The sequence below is a fragment of the Coccinella septempunctata genome, chromosome 1 (genome assembly GCF_907165205.1).
Source record: "Coccinella septempunctata chromosome 1, icCocSept1.1, whole genome shotgun sequence".
NCBI classification, from domain to species: Eukaryota; Metazoa; Arthropoda; class Insecta; order Coleoptera; family Coccinellidae; genus Coccinella; species Coccinella septempunctata.
The window spans coordinates 48,651,356-48,677,503 of record NC_058189.1 but is presented as its reverse complement, the minus strand read 5'-3'; the positions used below and the strand labels follow the sequence as shown (position 1 = coordinate 48,677,503).

Below are 26,148 nucleotides of genomic sequence, written 5' to 3'. Positions count from 1 at the left end.
GCAGAAGCGAAGCATGTTCTAGCGCAAAATATTAACCTTCAAAATTCATAGCCTACTTGAAGGCAGATCTTTTTAACCCTTTTTATCTAAAAGACAAATTTGTAGTTCGGAATGCAGGTTATTCAAAGATTATTAAGTGTAAATGTTAGAAAAAATGCAGAAAATATATATTTTTCTCGGGCATATAGCAGTCAAAAATAATTAGTATGATCCAATGATCGATTGCTTTGATTATCTAAAATATCTCTATGTCAATCATTACAATTTTGTTTTACTGACTCAACTGTCAGATCTTGATGTCTTGAGCGTGAGAACTAATTTCACAAGAAGTTTAAAAAACTTCTCAGATATTCATCAGATCCGTATCGAAATTGAATTAAAAACAAATTTCTCGAAATGAAAGTGAATTCGAATAGTATTCATCTTATAATAAAAAATAATTAAAAGACAAAAATTTAATGTGGTTGTTAAATGGACAATTAGAAAAAATCTGTTAAAACGGAAGCAAAGAGAACAATATTAGAACAAAAAAAGCCATCGAAGTTAGTCAAATATAAAGTGCAGTTAAAGTTAAAATAGAATTCACCAAAAAGCAATGGAAAGTAATATTTCGACGGTATTTTGACAGTGATATACAACACGAATTCAAAGTCGACGTCGATCAACGAAATATCAAACGAATTCACAAATAAGTTGTGACGTAAAATTCGTTTTAAAAATTGATCATTACCTGAAGTCCAGTGGAATATCTGCGATTTATAAAATAATATCCCCGAACAACGAAGGATTTATGAAATTTTTTTCTACAAAACCAAAACTACGACTACTTTCTACGGCCTCATTTTCTACTTTGTTTGATAATTTTGCATAGAAAAATAATTGTTATACTAAGCGATAAATATTATCTTACCTTTTCCATAAGAAATGGGTACATGGTCGGTCGCCCACCTTGATTTTGTTTTAATACCAACCAATAGGGGTGAACCTCTTCTGGTTGCTACTGTTTCCCCAGGGAAGTACTTTGATTTGAAGCAGAGGGCAAATGCACCTTCCTTGAAAAAGAAGTGATATGATAGTATTCATAGCCGTGAAATTTTATCTACATTTGAAAGACAATAAATTGTTATAACTTTCTGATGAGAAAAGTAACAGAGTTGCATATTGTACTTTCCCCAGAGAATACTCTCTAGCTAAATTCTACTTGTTGTTTAAGTTGATCGAAATGTTATTAAGCTCTAAATCGACTCTAAATAGGAGTAAATAGACCATTAGATGGGGCGCGAAAATCTTTATCTAGAAATGTTTCACGCCTTATACCTTATTCCGAAGATTTTTGGCAGTTATAATAATTCATTTCACGGCCGTTTTCAATAAACATTGATAGGTTTATTATAAAGATAGAAAAACCATCTGATGTCGTTTCTATGATCTACTGTAGAAATATTTTAGAATGGTTTCCAATCGTCAGTAAGCGAAACGATGGATATATAGGTTTATTGAAAACGGCTGTTAGACTATCTTCATGTCAACTTTGTGGCGAATAAAGAAATGTAATAAAATATAGTGTCCTATTTGATATAAAAAAAGTTTGGCTCTCTTCCGGTATCTCCAAACGAGAACATTTCAGTTGAATATATACCGGACATTCCTAATGATCACCAATTTTCACAAAAAAAAGCTACCTGCTGGACACTTTTCATCCTGCATTCTTATAAAATTAGGTATTTCTGTGGCATGTTAGAAAAATAAAAAACGTTTTATCCGTGAATAATTTATGACGTGATATGTAACATCTTCTGTTAACTGCATAACAAAAATTAGATATCGAACCACTCTTTGAATAAAAATGTATTTCTAACGAGATAAGGCATCACATCGAAATAAACTAGTTGGGACTAGTTTATTTTCCAAAGAAATGAAATCAGTGTGTTACCAAATTTTAGCAACAACTGAAATATGGTTAGATATTGTAAAGAGTCTACATAAAAATTTTGCCTTCCCTGGTGACCACGCGTTTTTCTAAATATCGGCTGAATATCTGCAAAAACATAAAGCCGATTTAGCTCAAAAATATTCGATAAACTTCCATCTAGTTGACTTTTGCCAAGAACTTGCAGTTTCGAAAAAGCTAGTAGCCGTAATTGATGAAAAAAGAAGTCCATTCGATCTATGACAAGATCTGTGCAAGCTTAACATGAAAAAATCTTTTCCCAATGTCTATTTAGCTCTAAAAATATACTGGACATTTGAGAGCTTTTCTATGTTGGTCCGCCCGGCGAACGTAAAACCAAAGTATTGGTTATGTCGTTTTTTTCATGTAAACAATAGGAAATAATTAACCAATTGTGACTGGAGAGTATAGCTACGTGGCCAAGGGCTGTTATTGTACCGAACATAAAAAAATTGCTTCTCATTTTTCTCAAACGCTCGATAGAAGGGATGCCACTATCAATCTTCTCTCCTTGTTCGAAAAAATGGTAGATCGATGGTTACTGGTAGGTACCATTTACATAATCTGAACTTACCAATTGCTGAATCGTCTGCTCCACCAATTCTCTGAATGAATAATTCGGATGTTTTTCGTAGAAGTGATGAATCAATTTAGCGATAACCTCTGTGTCGGTTTCGCTCTCAAAGTTGTATCCTTTTTTCTCTAGCAATACTTTCACCTCCTTGTAATTGGTCAATATGCCGTTGTGGACGACTACGAAACCATGATCCTTGCCCGATCTATGAGGGTGAGCGTTGATGGCGTTTGGTACACCGTGCGTGGCCCAACGTGTGTGGGCAATTCCACAGTGAATTTCGCTTATTTCATCTACATCGAATTCGTTGGAACCTGATGAGGAAGATTACATAATTTTAATGAGATTACATAAGGCTCAACTTCATATTGCCTTAATTATTCACAACCGAATGGATTTCGAGTAAATGAAAGATTTGCTAAAAAAAGATATGAAGGAATTCTTAAGAAACTCCTGTTATTAGACACAGGCAGTCAGCACCTTATGCCTGATGCTTGTGTTTCCTGAAGATACAGCAAAAATGCAAAAGGCAATTCCTTGTTCGACAAAATTAATATTCAATTCAAAAAAATATATGCAAATATGCACCCCTTCTGCACTGAGAAAAAAGATTTCAATTGAAATCTGTTAGTTGGAGGGTGCGCATTGTGTCAATTAAAATGTTTTTCTGTTCGATTAAATGTTCCATTGAACCTACAATTTCGAATGGTTCGTTCAATACATCAATTTTTTTTCGATGAGTTAATTATTACAATAAGTTTCATGCAATATTGCGAACTCATCTTTTTCGTTGTGGTGATGAGGAACTGAGAAATATAGTTGGTTAGTTATTTTGAACACATACGTTCATTCCTCCAATACGTATTATTTTCCCAGTTATGAAACAAAGAGTTACAATAATCAAATAGAACATTTCTTCCAAATAATCGGTTTTATTACACCATCCCCTCTGCTCGCACAGAACGAATTTAACGGTCCACTTGCTTAGACAAACCTACACCCTACGCCAAGAAGTGATCCAGACTCCTGCCAGATTAGTTATGCGACATGCGATACGCGGAAATATGTGAAAAACTAGTGACTATATAGTGGTACCTACCTACCTATAATGAGTGAAAAGTCAAAGAAATTTTAATTTCTTCCTTCTCATTAAATGATTTGAAGGTGAGTTGACTGTATCAATTTTAACAGGTGCATGGTTTTGGTTTTGAAAAAAATATTTTCCGATGTTGCGTCAAATATCACGAAAAGAGCTATTTCACTATTGAGCTGGTTTGTTTTTTGTTTGTAGGTTTAAGTTTCCTTATTTCTGTTGTTTATGTTTATATGGTTTGATTTTATTCTGAATATTACCTATAGTTGTTATAGAAGTTTTTCATAAGTGATTTTTTTTACAGATAAATGTATTGATGACACTACCTTCGATTTACTGGATGAGCAGACTGAAGGAACTGATTACTGATTTCAAATTAACTTATTGTGCAATGGTTGCTTAAAAATTATAATTGAAAGGTGAGAGTTATTATTTACTGAATTGAATTTGATGAATTCGTGAATTTATCAGAAAAAGATGTTTCGTTTTATCCTACTGACTTGAATGAAAAAAGTATTAGCGAAAACTTCATTTTGATTGACCAAACTGCAAGCTATATAACGTTTCACCTTTCACATTTTGATTTATAAATAAATATACTCATGTATAATTATATATGATTATATTGAGGGAAACAACCTCATTATCCTTATTATATTGTATATTATAGATTATTTATTGGAGGATAGTTTGAGTTTTACATTGTTTCGAACATTCCTTATGTATTTTATTTTCAATAAATATAATTTTTCATAAATCAATTTTTTGTCTACCACCCCTATCGCAAACATTACAAATTGCATTGGAGTAATACAGGGATTCTATTGTGATAATTGAATGCATTCTCCGATGCAAATAAGTGGTTTTATTGTGATAATCAAATGAATTATTCGATGGAAGAGGAAAGATGGTTCTAATAATTAAACTATTTTAGTAAGGTCAAATAAACCGAATTAGTTGTAATAAAGTAATGAAGTAATACATATAATCAAATAAAATTGAATTGATACAACTAAAAAAATTTATTGTCTCAATAGTTTGAAAGCAATGACAATTATTTAGTTGGTTCTATTAACTTAGCTACTTGAGGCTATATTTATTAAATTTTTTAATTGCCACAATGCTTTTTTTCTCTCAGTGTGAGATATGAGGTGTCAAAAATGGAAACTTTTCGATAATAAAAAAAATAATAAGAGACATGAATGCAACTGCTAGTTTTAAAGTATCGGAATGTACTAGAAAATTAGTATTAATTTTCATCAAAAAATAATTTTCTTCGTCGATTTATCTGGAAACAAAAAATGAGTACTCACGATTTTTTATTTCTTCTTCAAGTTGCTTCACTTTGCCAGATTTCTTAATTACTGCTATGAGGTTTTCATCATTGCTGTCGATGGCGACACCTGAAATAAAATCATTTAGCTACCAAATACTGTTGGCAGATTAAAGCCCAAAAATAAATATTGTATAAAATCAGATAAAAAGCACACTGGATTCGCTGTCATTATAAAATTTGGGCGAATGCCGTTTGTTTCTGGGCTAAGATTTGCGTTTCACTTATTACAAGCCTAAAACTAAGCTGGCGCTCAATTCTCGAATCTGTAGAAATTAGATCCTATAGGAACGGACATGATCCTATGGTAAATTGGTAAATAGCATTGGAAGCAGTTTCTCTGAAACGTAACGGGACTTGTTGCAATTCAATAGTTCGAGAATAAAGAATCTGAAATTTTGATAGGAAGTTACACTTTTTTTAGTAATAACCAAAAACATATTGAGAATTTTTGAATTTAAGTGATATTGAAAAGTTAATTCTATAATGATTCAGAATTAATTCTTAGTCGGCTATAGTTGGATAGGTTACCCCTACATTTAGTATAAATTTATTCGATACAGGGTGTCCCAGAATGAATGGATAATTCCGAAACACCTCATAGATTAGCTATTGGAGAAAATAGGCAAAAAGTTTTACAAAATAAAGATTTCTACTATACAATGTTGCGTTTCTGTGCATCACTGATATAAATAAATCGAATCCATCGGTTTTTTGCTAAATATTCTATGTATGTACATGAAATTACCAGAAGAGAGCAAAACACTGTATGAACACAAACTTTATTTTGTGTAAGTTCTTGGTAGGAAAAACAATTTGAAAACATGCAGATTTCAAAATTGTGTCTTCATAACTTATAGAAAATAAGAATTGCCATGAAAGTTGGGATTTTGTTCCCAAAAAATTGCAACAGCTATTTATATGGATTTCCACAAATCTATTGGTATACCGGGTGTCCCAGAGCCTTTAGGCCAGCAAATATCTCAGTTACCTGCGGAAAAAAAAAATTGAAAAAAATACTTGTCGTAGGAGACCATACGCTCTTTCATGCAGCATAGCAAAATCCACCCCCTGACAAACAACCCCCGAGAAACCACCCCTAACTTTTGTTTTTCAAATTGCACCCCCATGTTTGTTGTGCTTCAACTTACAGTTTTTTTCATTTCTCATTCAATGATGTATCATGGTAGCTAGAATGGCATGCAGAATTATGGAAAATAAAAATACAAATGAAATACGAATTTGTACGCTCAGCTGTAATATCACGACTGATACCAATTTGTCATCCAGATACCGTAGGAATAAAACAAAGCACAAAAAGTTCTAACATTTTATTGACTCTTTTTTTTCAACATCCACTTTTTCTTGTCTCTACAATGTGGACTAATTCGATCAGTCCAATTAACAGTACCCACTAACGAATTCAATTTTATCGAGTGACTATCTTTACAACTACATATTATGATATATCATTGATTGAGAATTAAAAAGAGCTGTCAGTTGAAGCCAAACAAACATGGGGGTGCCATTTGAAAAACAAAAGTTAGGGGTTGTTTCTCAGGGGTTGTTTGTCAGGGGGTGGATTTTGCTATGCTGCATGAAAGAGCGTATGGTCTCCTACGACAAGTATTTTTTTCAATTTTTTTTTTCCGCAGGTAACTGAGATATCTGCTGGCCTAAAAGCTCTGGGACACCCGGTATACCTAATCAATGAAGACTATTTTACAACGAGAAAACCGATGGATCTGATTTATTTGTAACTGTGGTAGGTACACAGAAACGAGGTGTAGTGAAAATCATTATTGAAAGAAATAATTTTCTAGGGAAAAATTGATTTATTTCGTAATTTTTTCAAAGCGTCCATAGTAGCTCTTCTATGAGTCCTTTGTTCCAGGATTTTTCATTCATTCTGGAACACCTGTAATAGATACTCAATTTAACAATACAGGTGTCTCAAGGAAAAGAGGTTTGACATAAATGAACACAAAAAATGTTTTGGGATCCTCGATGGATTTAGCTAGTTTCACCGCAAATTGTTGCGGTCATGCTGTATATTCTGCGTATCTATATATAAAAAATCTTTATTCCCTCCCCTTGAAACATGCCATCAGTATTGGGAAAACAATTATAGTATGGTTACTTCCGGAATCTCAAATCTCTTCATCAATTTAATCGAATTTCAGAACATAAACTAATAGATTTCAATCCTCAATAACATTTTTCACTTCCTTCAACTTGTTGTCAGGTTTTTTTTTGAAATTATTCGTGATTCAATCAGAATAATCTACTTCTTCAACGTATTTTCGAGAAAGTGATAACAATTACGAAAAGATATCAATACTAAAATTGCATTTTGAAAAATGGGAGAGTTTTGTGACTGAGTCGAGCTAATCCTGATTAGATTAACGACAATTATTATCGATTTCCAAAAACATCAGAATTCCAAGATTTCCTTGAATAATTCCATGAAAAATACCGATAAGAAAAAACTATCTAATAATCTATTTTCCACTTATAAACGTCATTTCGAAGAAAAATAATGAATGTGAAAAATCAGAGTTGTATTTCGAATACAATCAAGATAAGGTAATAGACGTCACTAGAAATACTTGGAGGCAATTATATTTATTTTTGTTTATAATTTATGGTTTTTCTAAAGGAAAACAATGTGAATCTACAAAGTTCTATTGCAAAGGAATAAACGACTGCCATTGTAATAAAGTATGCGAGCTTGGTTTTATACGAAACCATTTTTTGACATTTAAAAACACGTCATTTTCCATTTGATTTCTTCTGAAAAAATCTTCTGATAGAATTACGATTTACGAAACCTTTCTGAAGAAGGTATCAGGTGTTTTGGTTAACCCTAACCCTAAAGCTTAACTTACTCGTACCGCGTACCATACCACTTTCAAGCTACCAAACTGTCGAACTCCTGTGAAGAGTAGAGAATTAATAGGTAGAGAAACGCATAGTAGTACTCACGAACCACAACTCTCAGTCGGTCCAAACAGTACTTTGGAAAGTAGTACGTGTAGGTTAAGCCTAAGCTATTTCTTTTCTACTATAACACTGGAACTTGATAGGTTTTCCAGAATAACCAATTGGGGTGTGTTGTAAGAAGGTTTTCAAGAATTCTTGTAATTTTGTTGGGAAATCAAGGGAAAACAATTGCATTTGTGATTACTTCACATACGAGTACAAGTTCAGAACTGGACGTAGTGTGCGCACATCAAAAATCCTGTTGCAACAAATTTTGAACGAAATATTAACAACGAAAATGAACCATATAAAATTTGAAAACGATTATTAGGCGGCAAGTTCAAGAGATGAACTGCGACCATGTGGATCTTTTGTTCTCTACCCTACTCATTCATAGGAACCGAAGGAGGTCGTCAATGGTGTTGATAAAAATGACAACATCCTAAGGGGCCTTAGCCGTTACCTCGTGAGTATCCAGGACCAGTTTCCCCATATGAGTGGTTCTTAGGTCCGCCAGCTCTGGACACTTGCATACCATGTGTTCAGCTGTTTCTGATCCACAGAGCCTACAAATCTCATCTGCTGACTTACCCATGCGGTGCAAATTATATTTGTACCGACAGTGCCCAGTTAGCAGTCCAACCATCACCCGAAGCTCAGCTCGTGACAGCTTTAGCAGTTTTAAGGTGTAGGTCGGTGAAATCATCACGAATTTCTTTAACTGAGTAAGTCCAGGAGTGTTTCTCCAGAGGGTTAGTCTGTTGTTCAACTCCCATTGTTGGACCGCTGCATTGTATTGGTACTTTCCAAGCCCATAGAAAGGCTCAGGTCCAGCAGGTATTAACCTTGATGCTCTTTTTGCAAGTTCATCGGCTTTCTCGTTTCCTTCAACACCACAGTGCCCTGGTACCCATGGTAGAGTCACTTTGTTGTCTCTGGCCAGTTGCTTTATGGTATTACGGCACTCCCATGTCAGCAGAGATCTCTGGCAGTGTGATTCCAGGGACCTCAGCGAGGCCTGGCTGTCCGTGGTGATATAGATATGCGCACCTTTAAGGTTCATTTTAAGACACTCCTGAGCGCATACGTAAACAGCCAGTATCTAGTTCTGTAAAATAGAGGCTTCACCTCCCAGGGCTTTGGAGATCCTCAATTTAGGTCCATATACGCCAATGCCGGCGCCCCTTTCTGATTTTGATCCATCAGTGAACCACGTAGATGACTTTTTGTCCAAACGATTTACGAAACTTATTGCACTACGACGGTCAGCTATGACCGTTTCAAAGAGCGTTTCGAAATAGAAAATGATTGGCATAACATCCGATGGTTTGGCCATGAGGTTTGAGTCCTGTTGATTCAATATCCTCATATGTCCAACCCAGTTTCCTCAAGAGATTATAAGAATTTTGAGTATGAAAGGGGTATCTACATCAAGAAAAATTGATACCATTCTAAATTTGAACAGCGCTGTGTAAAACTGTTTTTCGTTCAGCTCGGGAATCGTCGATATCACAAAACTTCCGTCGAGTGTCAAATCTTCTCTACGTATCTAGGACATTGATGTTTAAATTTTTTACCTATAGCGTGATTCTTTGTAGAGGAATTTGAAAAATAAGATGTTTTCTAAAAACACCATATTTTGTAGTCAAACAAAAGGATAGTTTATTGGTTGGATTGCTTTACTTGGGTTGGGACCTCACAATATTTACTGCGTGTTATTTCCACAACTCATTCGAGTAATCCAGAAAAATGTTTGCCGAATTTTTCACGCAGAGCCAATATCTCTTTTGATATAGGTTGACGTCCTGAAAGAATTATACCAGTGCGAAATAAATGAATTATCTGAATGGATTATCTCCTGAATGTCGTTTCGGATCCCTTTTGTTGATTTACAGAGGAAGGTTACGACCCCATAATCAATACCAAAAGTTGTCTCTGTTAATTGCCCACATACCTGCAGAGTCATAACCACGATATTCCAACCTCTTCAGGCCATTGACCAGCAACTCCAAAATCTCGCTCCTCTTCTTGGGTGTCAGATAGTTCAAGTAGGCGAAAATTCCTGAAAAAAAAAATGTGTGAAAATACGTTATTTTACATCTGGATTCGATTCATTTTCGTTACCACTTTCTCTCCCGAAAATTAAATTATCGAGATCTATAACGAACAAGTGATATTTTCATAATCTTGTAATTCTAGTATGGAAAGTTTAGACAACATTATTTTTATGGGACCTACAAAGTAATACTAGACTGCAATGTCTTTTTTAACCTATGAATTAATTCTCAGCATTTCTAGCAATAACTAGCATCGCAAAAAAATTCACAGTTAAAAAAGATGTTCGATGGTGAAAAACAGACTAAACCTTCATAAGAAAAACAGTCATCATTTCATCATAACACAAGACTATATTTCAAGTTTTTTCGACTCTGCACAAATTTTCTATAATATTTTAGATAAAATGGATACATTTGTAGATGATCCTTGCGCAAAATTTTCAGTCGATATTGAAGGAGACTGAATTTGTATCATACTGAAAATAAAAATGATTTTATCTCAAATTGCATTAGATACTGTTCGCAATATTTATAAATTAACTTTTCTAGATTAAGACTGATTCATTGACTTGAAATAACGTAGTATCTAAGTGGAAATTACGGAGATTATATTTTTCATCATCTAAAACAAACATGCAAAGTTATCAACCTTTCATAAGAATCAAAATCAAATAGCGAAATTTATCCCGAACCTTATCTCACGATGGAATCTTTTTGATCTCAAAACAGTCGAAGCTTAAAATTGTAGTTATTGTCTGGAAATGCAATATGCAAAAGTTTATAAAATCTTAACACAACCATTCAGAAAACAAGCGAGTCAGGTACAGGGTAGTAGGGTACCAGACACGTCGTCTGTTAACAAATGTGGAGGACTTAGGGAGATGATTCCTCGATGAAAATAAGCAGGGGTATTTCATATAAATTTTTTTCTAAATCGACTTCCCTTCCAAGATACAACCTTTGGAAGGCAATGACGAGTTGACAGTTTTTAATTTTTTTTAGGGGTTCTAAAAAACACTGTCATAAAACTATACATAATATGAAACACTGAGTGGATGTTACTCACACATTTTTTTAGATCTCATAATTTATTAGGGGTTGAAAATAACAACATGTATTTTAGAGTGAGGTAGTCATTCTATGGAACACTTTATACGATGAACAGTGATCAGAACTCCTTGTAAGTTTTTATTTATTCCGAGAAAAGAATCGACTGTATCAAAATTTGGAAGAGACTTTTTTTCTTCAGAATTGAATGGGAAAACATAAGAGAATTTTATTTTTCGAAAATCTATCCCACGAAAACCATTTTTGAAGGAAAATCATAGGGGTTATTTTCAACGCCTAATAATAAAGTTATGATATCTAAAAAAATTGTGGTAACATCTATTTAGTGCTTCATATTATGTATAATTTTATGACTCAGTGTTTTTTAGAACCCGTAAAAAAATTAAAAACTGTCAACTCGCCATCGCCTTCCAAAGGCTGTATCTTGGAAGGGAGGTCGATTTCGAAAAAAAATTTATAGGAACTACCCCTGATTATTTTCATCGAGGAATCATCTCCCTTAGTCCTTCGCATTTATTTACAGGCACCCTGTATATGCATATAGGTACATAAATTATCGAAATCAGGGTAAAAACACCTACCAGAAAATAAAAAATATACGGAGTGTGCCATTTGAAAATATTAAGTTGCATTCAACATGTTGTTCATCCAGTATATATTTGAACTGGCATAATCATTTCGTTAAAGGGGGGTCAATTTATAGTGAAAACCCCGATACGTGGAATAGAGGTTAAAGGTAGTTTTTTGTATTGAGGGTGAATAGAACTACAAATTCATGCGTTATAGTTATTTTTAGATTTAGATATTCCGCTTTCACAAAACGTTATGGACCATGAGGCCTTTACGAGACTCTCGAACGAGACTCGAGACGGGACGAAACTTGTCCTATCGGCGAGACGAGACTTCAGTAAAGTTTCGTATCGTTGGTCTCGAGGGCATCACTATTTGCAACATAAGGCCATTGAACGTTTCACTGTTCAGGCACTCAATTGACTCGGTTTTGAATGATCCCAATGGACTTCAATTGTTCGGAAACTGCTCGTTGGGTAAGCCCACATGATTCTGTGAGCGCCTCTCACGTTTGACTCGGATTTTGAGCAAGTAATGCCTCCAATTTGTCTGGCCAGAGAGAGGCTTTTCTTTAAAGCTAAATCTCCATTCTTGAATCGTCGAAAGCATATCTGCACATGATTTATCAATTGGCTTTTCTTTAAAGCTAAATCTCCATTCTTGAATAGTCGAAAGCATATCTGCACATGATTTATCAATTGGAGCATTGTCACCATAAACTTCCACATGCATTCGATCCATTTCAGCTGCACTTTTCTTCCAATTAAAGCAGAAACCTAAAACCTTCCTCAAATGCTGTTTCCCTAACACATAATCAACATTGTCCACACAGGGCAAAACAAGGTTTTTTATGAAATTCACTGCAATATGAACTGAATATAATGGACTGATGTTTAACCTCTCTGAAACCACCAAAATCAGCTGGCACTGTATGAGACAAACAACACTCAAGACTCAAAGCCATTTTTTTTAACGGACCGAAAAAATTTGTACTCCCAATATAAAAAGTGAAGTATTTTGGTTGGAACACCCTCGATAGTAAGGAATAGGTAGAATTGTGCGGAATTTGGACCGTTTCTTTCAAAGTCTGTCTGAAATTTCTCTAATCCTGAAACATTTATGACTCTGGAGTGTAGCGAAAAATGAGTTAATAATAGACTTCTCTGTGTATTGGCCCTCAATCGCTTTTCACTTCTCCCTCTTTCAACCTTGCATTATACAGTCCTTTCGTCATTTTCGATTCAGTTTGTGTTTCAAACCGGACGACAAATGATATACAGTTACCTTTATCCAGACCAGGAAGTTGTGAACGATAAACGCTACACCTAGAAAAGTGAAGGTGAAACGTATTGTAAGAAACCATACCTCCAAGCTGCGAACTACTACTGCCCTTTCGCAACTGAGATTGCATTCTTATTGCACAGAGTCAATGTTCTGTTGATATATTGCGAAAGACATTATCATATTCAACCATGAGAGTTGTGGGTTCCATGGGTGTGACACTGTTCGATTCCCTATAATCTTAAGACGTCTTACGAAACGTAAGAGTTGCTGAAAATTCGGAATTGAATATCATTTTTTTTTGCGCAATTGGGTCCTAAACATTTTACTTTCTACTTGATTGATTGGTTTTGAAATGAGATTCGATTTCGATTAGATCATTTGTATACGGCATGTTTTTAGTGCGTTTAATAGTCGTACAATTCACAATAGGTTTTTTCGGGTTTATTATAGCTTATCACCATATACCATTGTTGGAAAACACTTCGGAGAAATTGATGTTTCCGTTTTATCACTCTGTTTTGATCTAGAATACAAGTTCCACTTCATTTTGGCGCCTGATCTCCAGGTACAAGATATTTCTACAGCTATTATAAAATAGCATTTATATAGTTCAACACGTAAGAATACTCATTTTCTAGGAATTCAAGACATGGCCGGAACCGAATTGAACTTCATCTACTATTCACTACTACTACTTCTTCTACATTTTCACTGTTAATCATGAATTTCAAATTTAAAATTAAATTCATAGTCCATTCAAGAATGATTGACATCCCAGTAAGTCTTTAAAGTCCACACGCAGCTTCTTCGTTATTGAACCACTTTTAAGTTCTCTCTCATTCATAATACCTTGTCCAGACCGAAGTTCGAGAGCCAACGAACGAACACATGAAAAAAATTTCCGATTCATGACCATAACTCCGAATTCCATCGTAGTGCAACATTTTTTGAACTCAAAGACTTTTGGGCCCCCAGTAATGAGAACATGATTGAAAAAGAGCAACTGAGAACAAGTCTAGATATCCAACTTCCGCCAAAACTAGAACAGATTAAAAATATAATTCGGGTAGGTACCCATATCTTTATTACCAGAAATCTATTGATGATTCCATAAAAAAAAATTGAACTGCGGTTGAAGATAAAATCGAGAGACTTATTCGCTGATGAAGTCGTCAGATGTTTGCCGAAACATTGGATGAGATCATTCGAAATGAAAGAATGATCTCCAAAAATCTTACAATAATTGGCAACTATGGTCAAACCAAATCATTTGATGTACCACTAGACTTAATAGGGTTTCCACCACGCTTAAAGAAACGGATGAAGGCCACGTCCATGAATTGAATGAATTCATCAAGAGATGTGTTCTTTAAAATTCAGCGTTTTTCGGGAAAACTAGTTCCATAGGAAATACTTGCATCAATCGATACTTGAAATTTAAAAAAATGTGCATCGATCGGTATGACCACTATTTTGAATAACATTCATGGTTGTAAGTGTCTTTCAAGGATAAAATTACTCGAAACTGGTTTTTTCAGGAGTGTTTCCTGTTAGAATTTATATATTTCGACAAGAATGTTCAACCTTAACCTTATCTGGAATCATTGCGAATCGAGAATCAAGAAATAAATCCTAAATGAAGGTGAAATCACAAAATAACCACTTTGACTATAATTACCGAATATAACTCAAATAAAATATGTGGTACAATTAACTGTGATCCGTGTAGTTAATGAACATCAATTTTTATTCTTCTACATCTTCTACATTTTAGTTAAAACTCTTTCGCAGCTTTTAGGATTTGGGGAAAACTTACAAGAAACAGTTGTAGTAGTGCTACAAACAATCAATTTATAAAATGTCCAGTAAGAATGAAGTTAGTCAGAGACAAATCTTTTTCACTTCATTTTCAAAAAACCTCAAAAGTAATTAAGACATTGCAAAAAGCTAGTTGAGCGAAGTTCATTCAGTAAAAAGTTTAATATGAAATGTTACACTAAAAAGAGTATAATTTCATTATCATGGGTCCATTTACAACACTTTCATTGAACTTTTTCTATACTCAGGTATTTCCTAAAAACCGAGTAACAGAAAACACATAGTGAGAAACTTCAATCAATAGTGTTAATACCCCGCTGAATTATTATTTATTTCAAAACCTATTCGACTCCGGAAACAATAGACTAGAGAAAGAGAAGCTCTGAGTATGGGCACTATGAGCAGAATCATAGGCGTAGACAGGAAGGGGCCAGTATGAACGCCCCCCCTCAGAATTCTCGCTGCCCCTCCAGTTACTGAAATCGACATAATTTTCAAGCAAACAAAAAACAACACTGAGCTTCCCCGGTCCCCAAGAAAAAAATCTTGTTTACGCCAATGGGCAGAATACGAAAAGTAAAAGTGATAAAATTGATGAGTCGGGATGGATTCAAACCGAATGTATAGAAGGTTGAAGAGAATGCAAATATCATCTTCTTCGTTCGTTGATGCAATCGAATAGGTGAGTTGTTGCATAATGAAATAATATCGCTCTTAATGATCTTTTCGGTGATTGTACATAAACCATATTTAATCTGAGATCATAATCATAATCAACGTTCGAGATAATGCCCTACGAATAAAAGGATAATATTATAAATGAGTTTTATTAGAAAAGAAGACCTATTTTAGACGTGTTTTTATATCAACGAAATTCAAAATTGTTAAGTAAAGTGGGGTATCATGAAAAATAATCAAGAATAGGATGTATTACTGAGATATATGATCGACTTATCATCCTTTAGATATCATCTAATGAAAATAAAAATTGTATACCCTCGTTTGCAACCTTTTAACAATAAATATGACAAAATAATCAATGTAGTACCTATATCAATCAAGGATTTACCTAATATTCCATCCAAACAAAAAATAAAGGGGCATAATAAATATGCCCATAATGGCAATCAAGATACATTTAACTTCTTGAATTCGCAGTGCATTATATCAACAATGCCTTAAAATTCGATTTCGTTTCCATCAATTCGAAAAAGAAAATATTGAAAAAAAGTGATATGAAAGGTTTGAGAGGGAAAAGAATGATATCCAGAGAAAATTTGAAAATGAAAAAAATATTTTCGAATATTTCGAAGATCTTCGCTCAAATATCAGAAATAAATTGGCTTGCCAATCAGATGATACTAATATTATCTTGTATCTGTCCCATGTCAAGTTGGGATGAATATGCGAAATAAGAAAACACGGAAACATTGTCTCTCTACTAGGGAATAAATCGGATATCCATTTCCCTGTTGCAGTAAGAAAGGTTATTTATGTTTTAATAATGCCAATGCATTCCTGTTTTTTGCTTCTTGTAAGGTCGACAAACATTGAGAATGTCAAGGACAACTTCTCTTCTACGGGTAGATCTTTCTTTGTTGGAATGAAAGTGAATTTACTGATACATTTACTTTTTGCTCAGGTGGGATGAAGAATAACGCCGTGGGTGTAACCAATGGAGTATTACATGCATGGCGCGTAAAAAAACTGATCATGATAGAAGTGCATCGAGATACTGTGAAATAGCTGTATTCTCAAGAATTTTGTTCATCATAAAATGCTAAAACTTCCGCATAAGGAATGAAAAATTATTTCATCACTAAAAAATGTCGATGGCAGCCTTATAAAATTAATTTGAAAATCCGATAGGAAAAAAATTCAGAATCACATTGAAGGATTTTAAATTGAATTATTTTCATTAAAAATCCTCCTCACAGGATGATGGATTGTTTTAACATGTCCAAAATCACACACAAATAAAAAAATCGTCGGCCTGCCTTCAATGCTCTTTCACAAAAGGTATTGGGGATTAATCGATGAAATTTGGTTAAAAATTTTTATATCGCTCAACAACAATTTCCCTCCTCCTTGTTTCCAACAGACTAACGTGAATGGTTGAAAATTTAATTAATTAGTTTCTAAATGCGTTCGTGGAAACAAAAGTGTAACTCTTGTTTTTCGTAACGCATTTGTTGCTGAATGCGCAGTAATTTATTATTTCGATCCATATATTATGATGATGAGATATAGGTATAGATGAGATAATCAAGCGAAAATTCCTGAATATCAAATTTGGAACTTCGATAAAATAATTGATATGTGTTGTCAGAAATATTGCATTTTAATTATTCATAAATTGCATGTAATTAGGCTGTTTCGGGTTTCGATTTTTTAATTCACTAATCACGCAATTTCCATCCATTTCGCTGGCTTCGATATCAATAACGCGTTATTGATATATTGGGGAAGAACTACTGAATACTGATACCTGTGGAAAGATAAAAATAACGAGGTCGAAGGTGCACTTTTTTCGATTGGATAAATGACAAGTTTTTCCAGTAAAACGTTGACCTTTCCACTGGGTAAGTAAAAAGAATTATCTTTATATGACAATTGATGATGATGATGATATTCATCAATAACAGAGAAAATTGAAAATTTTCGAAAAAATACAAAAATTGGAAAACAGATGTTTTCAGAAGTAGGTAATACCGTTTATTGAACTAATAAGTACCTACTTCAATCTACGATAATACTACGGACATAACATATTTTGAAAATATCCAAAATGCATGTGTATTCATTGAAGATTAAAAAAAAAATGCGGTAGAAATATATGTACAAGTACCATACCAAAAAATCGTATGATTAACGATGACTTTTATGAAAACATCTGCATATAAATTTTCGAATGAAAATTATAAGGAGTAAACCAATTCATTTTATTGGCTCATTTGTATTATAGGAATTTAAATGATTGGACGTCTATTCAATGTTTGCATTCAATGTTTGCATTCAATGTTGATTTGAACAATTTATAATTTACTTCTCCTCAATATCATAAGTGGAAAGAATAAATATAAAAATAAAACTAATTTGAGAGGAATTCTTTAAAGTTCAATTAGGAATAGATCTGCATATTATGCATAATATAAATTCGTGAATTATTAGAATTTATTATTCTCTTGTAATAGAATTGAATTGAATTGAATTGAGTTATATGTTTACGTCTTATTACTGTTAATTTGTTTGAAAACAATAATCTTTCCTCACAAAATCATCACTAAAAAAAAATTGTCGCTCACGTATTCAAAATATTGCGAATATTTGGAAAAAACGTTATTCATTACTTCCATAACATTGAGAATGTGCATGGAATATTGATACTGCTTAAAATTAATTTTAAAAAAACATTCAACAACATATATTATGTATATATAGTGATTCCAAACATATTTGCATTGTCTTTCATAAATTTGTGATCGAATACACTTTGGCAAAGATTTATCAAATAATCTGGACACACTCAAAAGCTGGTGGTACTCATATATCAACATACTTACTTTCACTTTCTAAGTAGGTTAATCAAAAGAAAACATGTTTATTATGTAATTTTTTCAGTAAGCAAATAATTTTCTTTTTCAAACGGCACTAAGAGTAAAGGAAGAAATCTAATCCTGTGAAAGACTTTCAGGCATGCAGAATTGGTCAATGTTTTCATAAATTTTCCACAAAATAAAGAAACAGAAGAAATCTTATCACAGAAAATTGTTGACTGATTAACTGGTCTACCAAGAAAAATCCATATTTTTCATGAAAAATCTTAATTTTTTCTTGGAACGTTTCAGAGTCTAATGAACATTTGGGCAAATTTTCATTGAAAGAATAGTTTTCAGAGATTGTCAATTAATGAACAATATAAAAATACATATTTGTCATTCAATACACTCACCACACATGTTAATAAACTTCAATAATAATTTTTCTTCGGAATATAAATTGAAACCTCACAGCATAAAGATCTGCGATACCTACTGAATTCAAATACGCGATTTCCTATTATATAGGCAACACGATAGCCACTGAACTGTCACTGCCACCCCATTTGCTGTCATCTGATTGTCAAAAAACATATTTGAGGTTGACAACTGCCTTGCATTCAACTATGATCTACCCATCTGGTTGCTTTACATCTACTCATTGAACTCTATGGTTCATCAAAACATTTTGCATCTAATGTGCACTTGACTGATATTTTTCCATCAAAGAAGGATATTAATGATTCATCATATCATGAATTAAATTGCACATGCAATCCAAAACATTCAGGAATTTCAAAATGAAAATCCATCAGTAATTTGATTTGAAAATCTCTTTGTTAAAAACAAAGAGCAACCTTCCTCTTTGCTTATAATCTATGCCCCTTCCAGAATTCAAAATAACTGTCATTACCGGAAAGTATGGTTTAAATTTTATTGAAGTGGAATATATATTAATTAAAAAATATTTTAAAATGGGAAATGTGAAAAATTTAAATGAAGATTTCTGTACGATCTTCAATATGGCCCAGTTATCTACTGGTAGCCACCAAAAATCTGCTTCAAAACTAAAAACTCTATACAACTTGGTGGGCAACATGTTAACAATATTTTTGCACAATTTTTTCTCATTTAGGCATTATTTTTTTAGGTGGAAACTGATATTTTTTTTCAAACATTCAAGAAATTTGCCAATGCCATACTTGTTATAGACTCAAAACTAAAATGCCCCTATGTTGAGAGAATAATGGATTTTATAGGACTTACTTGTTACACTTTGAAACAAACTTTTGAAACTTCTATTGAGAATGATGATGATGAGAATGATAACATAACTGAACATCCTTTCCTTGAAAAATTTTTCTCATATTTATTGGAGGTTGTTAGCAAGTTTCAAAATTATTACAAGAATTACTCAATTCCAAAAGATTTGGAAGTAAAATGGAATTTCTTTATTATTTTCTAGATACAAAATGTTGATAACTTTAGTATAAGGAACAGAACCTGTCAATTAATCAATAGGATATTAGATCATTTAGTTGAGACTGATCTGAGCACACAATTTTGTGATAATATAGAAGAAGCTATGCTTGAAAGGTTAAATGTAGGTTCCTTCAATATGAAAGAAACAGCTTCTATGATACCAGTATATTTTAATATGAATTTGAAACTTGTATGTTTCAGGATCCCAAATTAGAAGTTCGTTTAGAAGGGATTCAAGCACTTCATAGATTCCAAGAAATTGAAAACCCATTAGATAGAATAATTGATATGTTCAAAATATTAATAGAACATGACAGATTTGCAAAGGTTGTATGAATAGAAATAATTCATCAAAATCATTATTCAGCGACCTTTTCTATTTCAGGTCAGACGCCTCTGTGTGTCAAAAGTAGCACTAAGGAAAGATGTGATTCCAATTCTTTTATCTAAATTGAGGGATGTTGATATTGCAGTGAGACTTGCAGCATTCAACAGATTAACTAAAATTCCTCGATCACTGAAGGTATGCCATTTTTTCAAAGTTGGCAATAGTTGAACTTCATATATTTCATAAAAAAAATTATCCTGTGTTGAACCATAACAGATATTGCAGCTGCATTATTTTATAAATCATCTGAATCAATTTAACAAATAATTTGTACTGTATTAAATTGGAAAAAGCTTGAAATTAAACTGGATAATTGTATTAAAATTACTGTTTGTAGATTGAACAGAGAAGACTAGTCTTATTATCTGCAAGTTTAGATACATCAGGCAAAGTCACATCATATGTTGAATCCACTATGTTGCCTGCCTGGCTGCAGCATTTTGATGACAATTTCCATACATTCATGAAAGCCATCCGCTTAGATGCAAATGAAAGTGATGTAAAAACAACTAATACTATATGTGAATTCATCTTGCGCACTTTATTTAAGTAAGCTTTTAGTCAATTTAAGTGACACATTTTTTATTTATTCAAACATTTCAGATCCAAACCACTTGATATATTGATCAGAATGGTTGGTATCAATGAAAACAAATTAATTCCATATGAAAATCTCAATTGGGAAACGTCAAACTATTGGAGAATCCTAGTACAATATATCAAAAATACTCTTAATTTGGAGGATAAAATTGAAGATATTTTGCCGGAGCTGGTTCATTTCTGCAAATATATTGAAGGGTAATAATTTATTTGCCAATTAATTCAATGTGAAATGGTTAAACATTATTAACAACATCTATCCAAACTTTTATTCATTCATGAAAAGAATTCAATTCATTTCATGGACATTGAAAGAGAAAGATTCAAATTTTCAAAAATTTTTTATCACATCAAATACTAGGGCACTATATTCGTATCAAATTAACCTAATAGGAAAAAAGGAATAGCTTCTGAGCCTATCAAAAAAAGTTTTTCTAAAAGGTTATACTCTTATTTACCTTATACTTTGAATTTTAATCAATGTCAAGTTCAACATTTTGCAGATTCTGCAACGACCTACCCGAGGTAAAATCAACCACAGACTTCCTTGAGAACCAGTTTATTCTGAAACAACTTTTCACCATAACTAAACAATATGATGTTTCTGACCCTAGTGGAAGATATGCCCTATTACATCTTGTACGTTATGTTTTATCTGAGGTTGTCCTGACTTTAGATACAGCTGAAGTTATCATTAAAAACCTAGAGCCTATTTTTGCAAAAGTGGAACTTAGGGCCAGGTATATCAATGAATTGATCTCAGAAATAATATATCCTGATACTGGGGAAGAGGGCATCAAAATGGAAATGGAATTTGATGATAGGGTGAGTGGTTCACTTTTCCATTTTTATTGTTTGCGACAATAAAGTTTCAAAATATGACATGAAAGATGGAAACGAACCATTTATCCATCTTGAAGGATGTAGATTGTGGTAATGGAAAACTGTAAATTCATTAATTGATAATATTCAGGAAGAATCAGAGAACTTCATGTTTCTCACTGTGTTGAATTATGGAGTATGAAATATACATCTCATACAAATATTTTAACACTAAGATATAGCCATTTTCAGTTTTCATAATGAGCTGTGCCACCCCTGGAAAATTAAAATTACCTTCAGAATAGGTAATTTCACATATACATTTTGATTTTTGAACATCGAATTACTCGAAAACGGCGCATTATACGAGAAAATATAAGGAATACTTTTATTTTACAAAACATTCAAATATTCATTAGATAGCGTTCAACTTAGTTTCAAGAGTTGGATTCTTGAATTTTTGGTACTTTTATGGTACGTAATGGTAATAATGAGAAAACTGGAAAACGTGGACTTTACCTTTTATTCGAAAAAGATTCATCAAATAAATGAAAAACTATATTCCCAAACTGATTTCATTTGATAAAACTGTTTGTGAGATAGTACTAAAATATGTTTTTTCAACGGCCTCTATCTTTTAAATCGAGACGATTCGGAAAAAGTGGTAAAGAGAAAAAGTGTTTTTTTTGATCTCAAGAATCTACTGTTAAAATATTTGTACCAGTCAAAGACTCACCCTGTATGTAATATATCGATTGTCACCAAAATTTTTCATCCTTTTGTCCATTTCGAAATTAAATCTGAAAAAAATACAGAACATAAAAAGAAAAAGAGAATGTAAATAATACTGCCTTCATCAAACTATTGTCACTAGATGTAGGTTTATACAAAATCGAATTTTTACTACGGTTTATTCTCTTTCAATAAATGAAGAATGGCCTGAATTTTTCTTAAAATCATCAATCTTTGATATTTCAGCTAAAAACTCTCAAAAGCGATTTGGCTACTACCTTGAGAATGCAAGAATCAGCAATAGCAGAGAAGGATTATCTTCTAGCAGAAAGTTTAGAAAAAAGATTAGGTGATATAAACAACCTGGTAGAAAATCTTGTCAAAGAGAAAGACTCAACTCTCAACCAGGAAGCAGCAGTAAAGAAAACTGATATTGCCACTCTAATCAAATGTTTGGATATAGCAGCTGGTTTGTTACTGTCACCAGAAGTTACAAAAATGACTTCATCATTAGAAACATTGAAAAGGGATACAATATTTGAACTCATGATACATGAAAATGAAACTGTACAGGCCAAAGCTATGCACTGTTATGGATTATTATGTATTATTGACAAGAAGACTGCCAGGGATGGAATCCATTTGTTTTATGCTCCCGTAAGTTTATCCAAGATCAATAAGCCAGTTAATGCAAACTATTCCCCTACTTTTTTTGTGACTTCTTAGTATATTTATTATACACGTTGGTGTATGTAGACACTAATTATAACGCCGGCAAGACATGTTACTTTCGATTTTAGGTGGCTTTCTGACAATGAAAGTAACACAAGATCAAGGGATGTATTAGTAATAGGCTATACTCGATCGTTTTAAAAGTTTCATACAGGCAATTGTTGGTGAAATGGTTTATTTTGATGAGGCCTATAAAGACTCACCTTTGAAAACACTCTGTTTAAGAGTGTTCGTTTACCATTTGTAGCTCAAGATCAGCTAGATGGCGCTCTTGATGCTTAACGAGTTTGCTTAGAATGCTGTTACAGGTTTACAAGTTTATGTTTTGGGTAGGCAGCATCCATTTGCAGATAGAGTGGCAATCCTTAAATCATATTTTTGAAGCATTTTTTTTCTTAACAAGGAGATTGTCCGTTCATCAATAAACTTCTTATAAAAAATTCGTCCTGCAAAGCAGGCGGGTATAGCTAGTTTGATTAAAACAATATAAAAATTATCTTTTTTTGGATGATAGTTTAATGTCTGAATTATAATAATATGAAAATTTTTAACGGCATACAGACAGGAATTGAATTGGTGGTACTTTTTTCAGAATTCAATTCCTGTCTGCATGCCATTAAAAATTTTCATATAAAAATTATCTCAAATAAGAACAATGCAAATTTCACAAAACAGTTATTGCAAATGTTAAAAAATTTTACAACCTTTCCTTTTCAAACCAAAAGTTGAAAAAAATATTATGGCATATGAGAGTTTGCAAAAGCATACAAAAATAAGAGAACTGCGGATAAAAAGTTTTCTTTATAATACCATTTCAGATTTCTGCTTACCAAACAGGGCAAGAATGTGATATTCAGATACTTCTGGTTTGTATCAAAGCAACAGTAGACTTATTAAGGGTCTTTGGCACCCAGCTCATCGCGGCGCCCGAGGAAAGAACGGATTTATCTGAAAGTCAACGGGAAGATCATCAACGACATTTCTTCGGGGGCACTTCATTAACAAATATAATTAAAGGTTTAGTGGATTTAATGGACGACGAGGTAAACTTGAATTATACTAGTTTCATTTAAAATTTGTTTGAAAACTAATTCATTCCAGCAAATTCAAGTACAAGAAACTGCAGGACGTGGTTTATGCAGTCTTGTTTTAAGCAATATTGTACAATCTTCGTCCTTACTCTCCAGGTTGGTTTTGAAATGGTGCAATCCGTATGGTGAGTTCAGTATGATAAAGATTTTCAAAGAAGCTTTGTGAGATTTTTCACATCTCCAAAAAAATTGAAGGAACATAACGTCGCCTTGGACGTGAATGTCTAATCCACTCAACATAAATTTCGAGTAAAACGCATTTGAACTTTTTTCGCTCTAGAAAATCATTAACGCCTAGCTCACGACTAGAACTATAAAATTCAATTCTCAGCTTGTCAAATGTGGGTTACAACTTTTTACTCCTATTGAATATTTCAAATCAGCCCTGTAGAAAACAGTAGTGGAACGGTCCAAGCCGCTAGGTTTTATTCTCTTAAAAAATGTTGCTTAGATCTTTTAGCAATTTTGTTAGAACTCAATGAATAAGCTACAAATCGATTGAATGTCTTCACTACTACTAAATTTGAGCTTTTTTGAAGTTGTCTACAGTTCTAATTCAGAAAACCTAAAATTGTGGATTAGACCTAATTCACGTCTAAGGCGACGATAAAAGACAAAAAAAATCGTGTTTTTTGAAATGAAATGTATTTATGTGTACAATGATTGAATCAAGTTGGATTTCTTCAGACATAAAATTCCATTATGCTTGGTTTGTAAGAAATAAATCTAGACAACTTTTTCTTTGCGTGATCATGCGATGCCCGTACTTATCTCAAATAAAACTCTCATCAAAAATCAAGGATATTGAATTAATTTGTGATATCTCTTCAGAAAAACCAATGCAGGCTGGAGAGAAAATCATTAAAATGTACATTTCTGAAACATACGGACCGAGAATGATAACAAACTTGCTTCATGATAGACCAGAAGAGGTTTCTATAATCATTATAAACTTATGTATGGAAAACATACTTATACATCAGAAATCATCAGTATCCTCAACTTTTGATGAACCGAAAGATCTACATATAAATTTTGTTTGGCATGTCAGTCCGATGTGATACAGCAACAAGATAAAGCTTCCCAAAAAACATGAATCAAATCCGGAGGTGTTTTTTATTTTCTCCTATGTTTGATTTTTTCACATTCACAGATCAATCTCAGAAACTCAAGCAATTAATTGGTGTGACGCTGCAACAATTACCACGAATATCTGGTTTCCACCGACAATGGGAAGGAACCATCCTCATAACCCTCAAAGCAATTATATATGCGCCAGATGACAGTCCATATAGTGATACCAATGTTGATGACATAGCTAAATTTTTAATAGCCCTATTTGAAGTGAATTTAGAAGTGAGTTTTATTTCCCAGAAAAAAATATTTGTACACTCCTTATCGTTCTTTTTATGTAAGAACATAATTCTTATAGAAAATTTTTGGTTTCAGGACGAAAGAGTATTGTTCAATTTTGCTATGAGAGTATGTCTTGAAATCAGGAAAAAACCGAAAGCCAAACAAGTACCAACCCTAACAAAGGTTTTGAATATGTTGAATCTGAATAATGAAAATCCCATAATCGACGATTTATTGGCTACGTGTGATGAACTTCGGGAGGTAAGTGATGAGAATTAAATTTTATCATTTTATCCTCAAAGTCTCTTTTCAGTTGATTCATAATCATTCGACCATAACACAGATATCGAAATTCATGGGAAAATTGAACCAAATCAAAAAATATGAAACTCCTAGGGCCACCAGTCCAATCAGTGCTGACGAAAGTGGAGATGATAGTGAAGAAGTTCAAGTGCAATGTAATGGAGTCCCGACTATATTTGAGGAAGAGTGATGAGTGAAATAGTTAATGAAATTCATGGGAGGTGTTGATTAGATTAAGATAGTAATTAACGTGAGTGTCCATTATTTCATAATGTTATTTGAAATATTTATAATGAAAGGTTGATAATTATTTTATATTCTACAAGAAATTATTAAATTTATTGAAATGAAACTTTATATTAAACTTCAAAAA

The 26,148-nt window shown here is 33.0% G+C and overlaps 2 protein-coding genes across 6 annotated transcripts in view; one reads left to right on the top strand and one right to left on the bottom strand.

The window, feature by feature from the left end:
* Window positions 1-18,839, bottom strand: part of LOC123309994 (glutamine--fructose-6-phosphate aminotransferase [isomerizing] 2-like) — a 26,303-nt gene extending 7,464 nt beyond the window's left edge. For all 4 annotated transcript variants that reach the window (XM_044893336.1, XM_044893346.1, XM_044893356.1 and 1 more), the window contains exons 1-5: window positions 18,683-18,839; window positions 9,888-9,995; window positions 4,932-5,021; window positions 2,526-2,839; window positions 911-1,052 (exon numbers count right to left, since the gene is read on the bottom strand). In XM_044893336.1, coding sequence (XP_044749271.1) covers window positions 911-1,052; window positions 2,526-2,839; window positions 4,932-5,021; window positions 9,888-9,995; window positions 18,683-18,689 — 661 coding nt within the window. In that variant the 5' untranslated portion in view covers window positions 18,690-18,839. The remainder of the gene's footprint in view (window positions 1-910; window positions 1,053-2,525; window positions 2,840-4,931; window positions 5,022-9,887; window positions 9,996-18,682) is intronic.
* LOC123309983 (condensin complex subunit 3-like) lies at window positions 17,176-26,148 on the top strand. 2 transcript variants are annotated; one of them, XM_044893318.1, is made up of 14 exons: window positions 19,167-19,357; window positions 19,420-19,647; window positions 19,735-19,872; window positions 19,953-20,078; window positions 20,137-20,274; window positions 20,477-20,688; window positions 20,743-20,937; window positions 21,243-21,564; window positions 22,540-22,950; window positions 23,844-24,068; window positions 24,127-24,241; window positions 25,270-25,472; window positions 25,566-25,733; window positions 25,786-26,148. In XM_044893318.1, the coding sequence occupies exons 1-14, from the start codon at window positions 19,244-19,246 to the stop codon at window positions 25,963-25,965; spliced, it is 2,775 nt and encodes a 924-aa protein (XP_044749253.1). In that variant the 5' UTR covers window positions 19,167-19,243; the 3' UTR covers window positions 25,966-26,148. The 2 variants fall into 2 exon arrangements, with proteins under 2 accessions (XP_044749258.1, XP_044749253.1); XM_044893323.1 differs by lacking the exons at window positions 19,167-19,357; window positions 19,420-19,647; window positions 19,735-19,872 and adding an exon at window positions 17,176-17,312.